Source organism: Salvelinus alpinus, chromosome 29, assembly GCF_045679555.1.
Source record: "Salvelinus alpinus chromosome 29, SLU_Salpinus.1, whole genome shotgun sequence".
NCBI classification, from domain to species: Eukaryota; Metazoa; Chordata; class Actinopteri; order Salmoniformes; family Salmonidae; genus Salvelinus; species Salvelinus alpinus.
The window spans coordinates 24,451,994-24,464,069 of NC_092114.1; the positions used below are offsets into that span (position 1 = coordinate 24,451,994).

General features: G+C 44.1%; 1 protein-coding gene across 27 annotated transcripts in view; it reads left to right on the top strand.

Moving 5' to 3' along the window:
* ptk2aa (protein tyrosine kinase 2aa) overlaps window positions 1-12,076 on the top strand; it is a 160,344-nt gene that overhangs the window by 90,663 nt on the left and 57,605 nt on the right. For all 27 annotated transcript variants that reach the window (XM_071375321.1, XM_071375313.1, XM_071375322.1 and 24 more), the window contains one exon: window positions 4,755-4,921. In XM_071375321.1, the coding sequence (XP_071231422.1) occupies window positions 4,755-4,921 (167 nt within the window). The remainder of the gene's footprint in view (window positions 1-4,754; window positions 4,922-12,076) is intronic.

Sequence of the window (12,076 nt, forward strand, 5' to 3'; positions counted from 1 at the left end):
AATGGTTTTAAAACGTTCTGCAACGGAAAAAGTAGAGGTAGTCTCTCTCCCTGTGCCAGCTGGTTTTCTGTTGTTTGGTTCCTAATGAATAGGACCATGCTTTTCAAGGTTGGCTCTCAAGCTCTAGGTCGAACCTGTCAGCACACTTAAAAGCATCACTTGGGATATTTAGCCTACGTTTCAGCGACTACCATTCCAAGTTACTTTCCCCCGAGGTCTTCTGGGAGTATACATGTGCTGTGCTTTAACTTCTCTGGGATACGTGGGACGCTAACGTCCCACTTGGCCAAAAGCCAGTAAAAATGCAGAGCGCCAAATTCAAATAAATTACTATAAAAATCAAACTTTCATGAAATCACACATGAAAGATACCAAATTAAAGCTACACTTGTTGTGAATCCAGCCAACGTGTCAGAATTCAAATATGCTTTACGACGAAAGCACACCAAACGATTATGTTAGGTCAGAGCCAAGTCACAGAAAAACACAGCCATTTTTCCTGCCAAAGAGAGGAGTAACAAAAAGCAGAAATAGAGATACAATTAATCACTAACCTTTGATGATCTTCATCAGATGACACTCATAGGACTTCATGTTACACAATACATGTATGTTTTGTTCGGTAAAGTTCATATTTATATCCAAAAATCTGAGTTTATGCGGGACGCTACTGTCTCACTTGGCCAAAAGCCAGAGAAAATGCAGAGCGCCAAATTCTAATAAATTACTATAAAAATCAAACTTTCATTAAATCACACATGAAAGATACCAAATTAAAGCTACACTGGTTGTGAATCCAGCCAACATGTCAGAATTCAAATAGCATCGTTTGCTTTCGCCGAAAAGCCTATTATCTGAGGATAGCACCATAGTAAACAAAGAGAGAGAGAAGCATATTTCAACCCTGCAGGCGCGACACAAAACGCAGAAATAAAAAATATAATTCATGCCTTACCTTTGACGAGCTTCTGTTGTTGGCAATCCAATATGTCCCATAAACATCACAAATGGTCCATTTGTTCGATTAATTCCGTCGATATATATCCAAAATGTCAATTTATTTGGCGCGTTTGATCCAGAAAAACACCGGTTCCAACTTGTGAAACGTGACTACAAAATATCTCAAAAGTTACCTGTAAACTTTGCCAAAACATTTCAAACTACTTTTGTAATACAACTTTAGGTATTTTTTAATGTAAATAATCGATAAAATTGAAGACGGGATGATCTGTGTTCAATACAGGATTAAAACAAACTGTAGCTAGCTTTCTGGTCACGCGCCTCTAACAAACAGGACACTTTAAGTGACCCTCGTTCAAGATGGTCGTACTTCTTCATTACACAAAGGAAAAAACCTCAATCAATTTCTAAAGACTGTTGACATCCAGTGGAAGAGGTAGGAACTGCAAGAAGGTCAATTAGAAATGTATATTCCCAATGAAAACCCATTGAAAAGAGAGTGACCTCAAAATAAATTCTGAAGGGTTTGTCCTCGGGGTTTCGCCTGCTAAATAAGTTCTGTTATACTCACAGACATGATTCAAACAGTTTTAGAAACTTCAGAGTGTTTTCTATCAAAATCTACTAATAATATGCATATCTTATCTTCTGGGGATGAGTAGCTGGCAGTTGAATTTGGGTATGCTTTTCATCCAAACGTGAAAATGCTGCCCCCTATCCTAGAGAAGTTAAGATAGTATCTAAACAGTCATTCAGATGGTATGTGACATTTTAAAGGGTTCGGGTTAAGGCTATGTAATATTGTGCATTTTGCTTCTCATAAAGTCAGACATGGTGCCCTACCATTGCCTTGTCTGTCATATGGTGGAACCAGACCTATTCACTGCATGCTTTTAATCACCCTATATAGGAGATGAATATGACTTTTGACTGATGCTATCTTAAAGTTGTAGCCTTGCATTTTGATATGTCAGTAGCCCAAGATGAATGGCTCCATTTCTTCTGTCTCCATTCTGGGTTCTGGTTGTATTTCTCCCATTTCTTCTGTCTCCATTCTGTGTTCTGGTGGTATTTCTCCCACCTCATTGAAGTTGAGTACACTTGTATTCCGTCAGTTCCGCCGCCTGGCCTACAAAACAATGTCAATTCAATCACCAGCAGAACTGCAGCTATATGGTTCTGTTTGTGTCACTCGGAGTAGACATTTGCCTGCTACTTGAAAATGGACTTGAAATGGCAATTATTAATTTGTATGCAAATTGTTTTTCTTTCAAATTGGGCAGACACATTTTTCCCATTACTCAGACGCTCTCTCTCTCTCTACGATCCTCCTGGGAACTCTGCATCCAGTATTGGATTATAAAACAGAGATTGTGTTGAGATATAATAATGGATGGACAGAGAGGGCTCTACCTTTTCTTGGGCCCACTCACTTCAGCCTCTCTTGACAGACAAAACTTTTAGATTATGGCTCGTGAGATTACACACTTCTGTCTGTGTTGAGCCATTATATTCTTCTTCTGCTGATCCTATAGCTGTACCTAGGGGAAACTTCACTCTGGAGCCCCAGCCACCAGCTCAAGAAGCTAACCAAAGCCCATATTTAATCATTTTAATGGAGGGTTGAGGATTTGCGTGCTCCTTAGGAAACCGAGATAAGAGACTGGCTTTAGCTTAGCCGCCCTTAGCTGGCTGAGTAATCTTCTGTTAGAGCATGATCATATTGCATTTCTTTATCACTACTCGCCATTGGAATCTTGAGGAGGGTCTATCTCATCTGTGCAGGAAGATTTTCCTTCATTGTTAGAGAAAATAACTAGGTACCGACATCAATTCACATGAAGACATTGTTACTTCAGTAGCTACAGACCTACAAACCTAAAGTAGAGGTGCTATACGGTTACATAGAATATATTCTCTCAGTGCTCTCCTGGTTCCTAGTGCATTGTTACTGGAACTACCATGCAGAATGGATTCTTGTTTCACTTTTTTAAAACCTTCTAAAGAGCCCAGTTCCTTTAGTCCTTGCCGTGGACGGTCTCAAATAAACCTTTGCCATTACACAAGCAGAAAGTCAGTCCCAAAGCTGCATAGAGACCTCCCTATGTTGGAAACTACATTACCAAACAACGCTGGCCGACAAGCTTTGAATTCCCAGTCCCAATAGGACTCTATGCTTCTCTGGCCTCTCCTCTCTTCCTCCTCTCCTCCTCCTCATTCTCCTCTCCTTAGGCAGTGATCAGGCTCTGTTATCCTCCACAGTGTTGCCACTCGGCCATCAGGCCGTAACTGGGGCACATTGTTGGACCTACTTTGGGGGATCCAGCCATCCAGCCTCTCTCTCTTCCCTCATAAATACAATCTTCTTAAATATGCAATGGCTCTTAAGTGTTTGGGCTGGAATGTCACATCAGATCTGCAGTGTGATAGTATGCCCACATACGGCCGCGGATGACACCAGCACAGCCAGGCGAGGCCGGAATATCTCCATGCCAGCCAGCCATAGACTTAACATGGAGCCCTAGAGTTGTGGGCACTAACAACATAATATAACAGACGTGAGTGGTCCGTCTGGCCAGTCATAGACTACAGTCATAAGCTAGTCTATTGGCACTCTAGTTGCCGCTTCATGGCTGACAGACGTGAATGGTCCATCTGGTGAGGTCTGGGGGTTTGATGTTAAACCGAACAGACAGTGAGAGAATGTCACAGAGCTAGGGACATGGTATGCCTGGTATGGCAACTGCTCGGCATCTGACCGTAAGGCGCTACAGAGGGTAATGCGAACGGTCCAGTGCATCACTGGGGCCAAGCTTCCTGCCATCCAGGACCTATATACTAAGCGGTGTCAGAGGAAAGCCCGTAAAATTGTCAGAGACTCCAGTCACCCAAGTTATAGACTGTTTTCTCTACTACCGCACGGCAAGCGGTACCGGAGCACCAAGTCTAGGACCAAAAGGCTCCTCAACAGTTTCTAACCCCAAGTCATAAGACTGCTGAACAATTTACATTGACCCCCCCCCTCCCTTTTGTACGCTGCTGCTACTCACTGTTTATTATCTATGCATAGTCACTTCACCCCCACCTACATTTACAAATTACCTCAACTAACCTGTACCCCCGCACACTGACTCGATTCCGGTGCCCCCTGTATATAGCCTCGTTATTGTTATTCTTATTCTGTTACTTTTTATTTTAGTCTACTTGGTAAATATTTTCTTAACTCTTCTTGAACTGCACTGTTTGTTAAGGGCTTGTAAGTAAGCATTTCACAGTAAGGTCTACACTTGTTGTATTCGGCGCGTGTGACAAATAAAGTTTGATTTGAAGTCCTGAATGAGTGACTGAGTGGCCATTTGAGTGTTGGATTGTTCCACAGGAGCTGGTCAGATGGGGGGCATAAGGGTATGGGTTGGTGCCCTCCTTGGCCACTCAGCCAACGCTAAAATTCACCCTACTTATCGCCTCAGACAGGTGACTTGCTGTCACTAGGCAGAGCGGTGGCTGCCATGGCGATAAGATAGCATTGCTCCTACAGACAGAACAGTTGGAACATCCTGTGTTTTCTTCACCTCTCAGTAGGAGTCTATATCTGGGCTCCACTTTCTGTTTACCGTGTTTTGTTGTCTGTCTCCAGTAGAAATTCTAGTCAGTTTCTTTACCAATGTCTTGCATTGTGTGGACCTTTTACATTCAACATTTTTGCCTTCACATAACTTCTGTATGACCTTGAACTTTCCTACCGTGGCTTGTCACTGGTCTCTTAATAACTCTCCTGTGTTCCACCTCTACAGGGGATCATCCAGAAGATCTTGGACATCCACAAGGTGAAATGCGTGGCGTGCTTTGGCCTGCGGCTCAGCCACTCCCAGTCCGGCCAGGTCCACTGGCTCCACCCTGATATGGGCGTGTCCCACGTGAGGGAGAAATACGAGCAGACCCGCTCCCAGGAGGAGTGGAGGTGAGCAGACTGTGTGTGTGTGTGCTCGTCCGTGTGCTCTTACGTGTATGAGTGCACCGATGTGTTTGCCCTGTGTGCGTGTATCTGTCTCATTAGATTATGTCTCTCTCTTGATGTGTGTATTTGTCTGACTGTCTCTGTCTGCCCCTGTGTGTATTGAAGACAATGACAAAACGGCGTCTCTCCGACAAGAGGGTGGAATCTACAGATTCACAGAACCACCTTTTTTGTTTGTTTGTTTGTTTGTTTGTTTGTGCGTGTGTGTGTGCGTGCGTGTGTGTGTGTGTGTGTGTGTGTGTGTGTGTGTGTGTGTGTGTGTGTGTGTGTGTGTGTGTGTGTGTGTGTGTGTGTGTGTGTGTGTGTGTGTGTGTGTGTGTGTGTGTGTGTGTGTGTTTTTCAATGCCTCAACTGTCAATGACTCGGTAGTAGGTCATTGCTATTAAAAGTTGTTATGCCAGATGAGTCACATCCTTAGCTTCTAGCTTCTAGCATTTAATTCCTTCCTTCTGCATCAGACAGTTCTGTGATAGTCTACAACCTTTCTTTAGGCACACAAAGACCCTGTGAATGTCCCTGAGAGCAGAGGCAAGACACATAAGTTAACACTTCATCGCTGTGTCTTATTTTGTAAGGAAGAGGTCAGTCGAGGATCTTTGCAAGGCATTGATACTATGAATGTTTGATGAACACACTATAGAGATTGGCCAATAGAGTTCCTTAGCCATTCATTCTCCTACCCTAACATATTTGTGTGACCTAGATGTTACCGTCACATAAAATATGTTCTGAACACAGAATTGGACACTATAGAGCCTCAAGGGCTTGTCTGTAGTACGCTGTTTTCCCTTTAGAAAACATTTCATTGAACATTATAAACATCTTAAGTTTCCATCCTCACTTGGATCATAATTTGAGGCATTTTACAGTCTAAGTTACTGTGGAATGTTGCTCTGCGAATCTCAGTAGTTCAATTCTAAGTATTTTCTGGCTATCTTTGAGCCTGGAGTCTGTGTGCTACCCAAATGGCACCCTATTCCCTACATAGTGCACTACTTTTGATCACAGCCTATATAGGGAATAGGGTTCCAGTTGGGACAGCCTGGCTTTGCACTGTTCTCGTCGTCTCTCTCTACATGGCTCTGTTATGACTTAAATCTGTTCACTAAGGACTGTCTGGCTTTCCTCTCTCATGCTGACTGGAGCACTGCTACTGCCTGGGATACACTGTTGTGTTCTATCATGATGTGATTTCACATCTCATAGACCTGTACAGTCGTGGTCAAAAGTTTTGAGAATGACACATATTAATTTTCACAAAGTCTGCTGCCTCAGTTTGTATGATGGCAATTTGTGAAGAGTGATCAGATGAATTGCAATTAATTGCAAAGTCCCTTTTTGCCATGCAAATGAACTGAATCCCCCAAAAACATTTCCACTGCATTTCAGCCCTGCCACAAAAGGACCAGCTGACATCATGTCAGTGATTCTCTCATTAACACAGGTGTGAGTGTTGACGAGGATAAGGCTGGAGATCACTCTGTCATGCTGATTGAGTTCGAATAACAGACTGGAAGCTTCAAAAGGAGGGTGGTGCTTGGAATCATTGTTCTTCCTCTGTCAACCATGGTTACCTGCAAGGAAACACATGCCGTCATCATTGCTTTGCACAAAAAGGGCTTCACAGGCAAGGATATTGCTGCCAGTAAGATTGCACCTAAGTCAACCATTTATCGGATCATCAAGAACTTCAAGGAGAGCGGTTCAATTGTTGTGAAGAAGGCTTCAGGGCGCCCAAGAAAGTCCAGCAAGCACCAGGACCGTCTCCTAAAGTTGATTAAGCTGCGGGATCGGGGCACCACCAGTACAGAGCTTGCTCAGGAATGGCAGCAGGCAAGTGTGAGTGCATCTGCACGCACAGTGAGGTGAAGACTTTTGGAGGATGTCCTGGTGTCAAGAAGGGCAGCAAAGAAGCCACTGCTCTCCAGGAAAAACATCAGGGACAGACTGATATTCTGCAAAAGGTACAGGGATTGGACTGCTGAGGACTGGGGTAAAGTCATTTTCTCTGATGAATCCCCTTTCCGATTGTTTGGGGCATGCGGAAAAAAGCTTGTCCGGAGAAGACAAGGTGAGCGCTACCATCAGTCCTGTCTCATGCCAACAGTAAAGCATCCTGAGACCATTCATGTGTGGGGTTGCTTCTCAGCCAAGGGAGTGGGCTCACTCACAATTTTTCCTAATAACACAGCCATGAATAAAGAATGGCACCAACACATCCTCCGAGAGCAACTTCTCCCAACCATCCAGGAACAGTTTGGTGAAGAACAATGCCTTTTCCAGCATGACGGAGCACCTTGCCATGAGGCAAAAGTGATATCTAAGTGGCTCGGGGAACAAAACATCTATATTTTGGGTCCATGGCCAGGAAACTCCCCAGACCTTAATCCCATTGAGAACTTGTGGTCAATCCTCAAGAGGCGGGTGGACAAACAAAAACCCACAAATTCTGACAAACTCCAAGCATTGATTATGCAAGAATGGGCTGCCATCAGTCAGGATGTGGCCCAGAAATTAATTGACAGCATGCCAGGGCGGATTGTAGAGGTCTTGATAAAGAAGGGTCAACACTGCAAATATTGACTCTTTGCATCAACTTCATGTAATTGTCAATTAAAGCCTTTGCCACTTATGAAATGCTTGTAATTATACTTCAGTATTCCATAGTAACATCTGACAAAAATATCTAAAGACACTGAAGCAGCAAACTTTGTGGAAATTAATATTTGTGTCATTCTCAAAACTTTTGGCCACGACTGTACACTCTTTAAAGTGTCCTTCAGTCTCGCTCTCTCTTTCTCTCTCTCTATCGCTCTCTCTCTCGTGATAGAACTCAGGGTGGGAGAGATTGTTTCAGTATTCTGCAGTAAGCATACTGACAAGTTCACAGTGTGTGTGTAGGCTTCTTCAAATTCTCTTGCAGCATAGAAATGGCTCAAGGGTTTGTTGACTCTACTTGGACTGGAAATCTAAATATCACTCACTCTGCTGCTGGCACTGCAGTGTTCAGGTCCACACACAGCCCACCACAGAACAGTGTCCAACTTGGAATGGTTTTGACTTAAGGTTATTGTTTGTAGGGGTGACAGGTAGGTTGTGCCTACCAGAGAAAATATTGATTTCTCCTTCTTGTTTGTGAGGGAATGAGTCCTGTCTGGTACGTCAAGTCTACACCAATACAAAGGACTCATGTAGAAGTCAGGATGGACATACACTTTTCATAAACCCTTAAAACATTGGAAATAACTTCAAAACAACTGTTCTTTTGCGTGGGTTGTATTACCAACATAAATGATCACACACATAATAATATAACAAGCAATGTGCTCTGGTTCCTCAAGAAAAGTCCCGTACCTCGAGCCTGAAAGAGTCCAGCCCGGTAAAGGAGTTCAGGGAACTCCAGTGACCTCAGTCACGCAATGTTTGTCCGTTCATAAAAGTGTAGCGTAAACCCAGTCTCAATCATACAATCAAAATATCAAACTGTTTTACCACACAATGTCACGCCCTGACCATAGAGAGCCCTCTGAGTTTTTGGGGGGGCACGAGGGGTGGCCGGCTGAGCAGCGGAGAGTGCCAGAGCCCGAATGGGAGTCGATGGAGGAGTGCAATGAAGGATACCGGAGAGAAGAGTTAGCGAGGAGTATGCTGCAGCGCAGGCGTGCTGAAGAGCGGGTCATCAGTCCGGTGCCATCTGTGCCAGCTCCTCGCACTCGCCCTGAAGAGAGAGACCGTCAGGGAGGCGATGGAGAAGTTGGGAGAGAGAGGAGAGAGATGTTGTGCAGGTGTGTTCTGCTCAACATTCGACCTGAAGAGCCTGTCAGCAGTCTGCTGAAGTCTGTGCCGGCTCCACGCACCAGGCCTCCAGTGCACCTCCCCAGTCCGGTACGTCCTGTTCCAGCTCCCCGCACTCTCCCTGAAGTGCATGTCACCAGTCCGGTGCCACCTGTGCCGGCTCCACGCACCAGGCCTCCAGTGCGCCTCCCCAGTCCCGCTCCTAGGCCTGAGCCTTCCTCTGCGCCGGTGCCCAGTCCAGGCACGGTGTCCAGTCCCGCTCCATGGCAGGAGTCTTCCTCTGCGCCGGGGTGCCCAGTCCAGGCACGGCGTCCAGTCCCGCTCCAAGGCAAGAGCCTTGGAGCGGGACTGGAGATTTACACAGTGTCACGCCCTGACCTTAGTTATCTTTGTTTTCTTTATTATTTTGATTAGGTCAGGGTGTGACGAGGGTGGTATGTGTGTTTTTGTCTTGTCTAGGGTTTTGGGTATGTCTAGGTGTGTGTGTGTAGTCTAGGCATTATGTAGGTCTATGGTGGCCTGGATTGGTTCCCAATCAGAGGGGCAGCTGTTTATCGTTGTCTCTGATTGGGGATCCTATTTAGGTTGCCATTTTCCAGTTTGGTTTGTGGGTGATTGTCTATGTGATGTTGCATGTCTGCAATCGTTATGTTTAGCTTCACGTTCATTTTTGTTATTTTGTATTAGTTTGGTTATTATTCTTCGTTATAATTAAAGAAGATGTATTCACATCACGCTGCGCTTTGGTCTCCTCACTACGACGTTCGTGACACATGGGTAACAAAACGTCGAAGCGGTTTAAGCCTGCACGAAACACAGACCTTATTTGAAGTAGATCAAGACATTCTCTATGGAAGACATGAACGGTAAAATAACGAAGGAACCCCTTTCAAGTTCAGCCGCAAGTTATTACAGGAATTATAACGCGTCGACTATTTCTCTCTAAACCATATACCTTTGACTAATCCGGAAACTATCACCTCGAAAACAAAACGTTTATTCCGTTCCGTATTTTATCTAACGGGTGGCATCCATGAGTCTAAATATTCCTGTTTCATTGCACAACCTTCAATGTTATGTCATAATTATGTAAAATTCTGGCAAATTAGTTTGCAAAGAGCCAGGCGGCCCAAACTGTTACATATACCCTGACTCTGCATGCAATGAACTCAAGAGAAATTACACAATTTCACCTGGTTAATATTGCCTGCTAACCTGGATTTCTTTTAGCTAAATATGCAGGTTTAAAAATATATACTTGTGTATTGATTTTAAGAAAGGCATTGATGTTTATGGTTAAGTACACATTGGAGCAATGACAGTCATTGATTGATTGTTTTTTATAAGATAAGTTTAATGCCAGCTAGCAACTTACCTTAGCTTACTGCATTCGCTAACAGGCAGGCTCCTCGTGGAGTGCAATGTAATCGGGTGTTAGAGCATTGGACTAGTTAACTGTAAGGTGCAAGATTGGATCCCCCGAGCTGACAAGGTTAAAAATCTGTCGAGGCAGAACGTTCCTAGGCCGTCATTGAAAATAAGAATGTGTTCTTAACTGACTTGCCTAGTTAAATAAAGATTAAATAAAGGTGTAAAAAATAAAATAAATTTTAAAAATCGGCAAATCGGCGGCCAAAAATACAGATTTCCGATTGTTATGAAAACTTGAAAACGGCCCCGATTAATCGGCCATTCCGGTCGACCTCTAGTTGAAACACTGTCTGTCTGTGTCTGTCTGTAATCCATCAGTGACACACACATTCTTCAAATAGGGAAAAGCAAACCCAGAGGGCTCTGTTTGTGTGTTTGTGTGTTTGTGTGTGTGTGTGTGTGTGTGTGTGTGTGTGTGTGTGTGTGTGTGTGTGTGTGTGTGTGTGTGTGTGTGTGTGTGTGTGTGTGTGTGTGTGTTTGTGTGTATGCAGTGGGTGTGTCTGCAGTGGGTGTGTGTGTGTCTGCAGTGGGAAACAAAACAAGGAAACAAAACATGAAGCAGATTTAACATCTTTAGGAAAACAGCTCTAATGTTGGAAACAAACATCATTATGTTGTCATCCAGAGTCACATTTATTTATTTTCCAAGCTATAGAACACAATATTTTACATACAGCAGGTTTTTAAAGAGTTTAGTCTACTTCGTGTTTTCAATTTTGCCATGGAAAAAATATTGTTATACTGGTATCTTTACATTTGACATTTACATTTTAGTGATTTAGCAGATGCTCCAGCTTATCCAGAGCAATTTACAGGAGCAATTAAAATGTTGTGCCTTGCTCAATGGCACATTGTCAGATTTTTCACCTAGTCGGCTCAATGATTTGAACCAGTGACCTTTCGGTTACTGGTCTAACACTCTTAACCACTAGGCTGCCTGCCGTCCACAGCCCTAGTGTGCATGTGTTTGATGTTTGAAGTTTGTGTGTGTGTGTGCTTGTGCGTGTTTGTGCGTGTTCGTCCAGGAAGCTATCATGGCATGTCAGGTCAATCATGTCATCAGACTTAGCATGTAGTTAACCCAATGCTGATGTCGTTCTTTCTCTTCCTCCAGCTGTGTGAATGACAGGCCTGTTGTGGATGTGAATGACAGGCCTGTTGTGGATGTGAATGACAGGCCTGTTGTGGATGTGAATGACAGGCCTGTTGTGGATGTGAATGATAGGCCTGTTGTGGATGTGAATGACAGGCCTGTTGTGGATGTGAATGACAGGCCTGTTGTGGATGTGAATGACAGGCCTGTTGTGGATGTGAATGACAGGCCTGTTGTGGATGTGAATGACAGGCCTGTTGTGGAGTTGTCTGAAGGTGTTGTCATGCTGAAGTAAAAGGGGTTTTCTGTTAACTTTGTGTGTGTGTGTGTGTGTGTGTGTGTGTGTGTGTGTGTGTGTGTGTGTGTGTGTGTGTGTGTGTGTGTGTGTGTGTGTGTGTGTGTGTGTGTGTGTGTGTGTGTGTGTGTGTTGTCACATTGATAATTGCCTCTCAGGGGAAGGGGAGTAGAGTGGATCTCATAAATTGACCTACTGAAGTCCCTAATGTCATTTGTCAATGTTCCAGATGACCACTATAAGCAGCTGAGGAGAACATTCTGTCAATACAATAAGGTGCACATGAAGCCTGTCAGTGCTGCTTTGATTCAATCAGTTTAGTTCCACTATCTCATCACCAGCCTCCATCTAATCAGGGTTGTGTCCCAAATGGCACCCTATTCCCTACACAGTGCACTACTTTTGACCAGGGCCCATAGGGAATAGGTTGCCATTTGGGAGCAGACCCTGGCTTGAGCTGCAAGGACAAGACCCATGGATACAG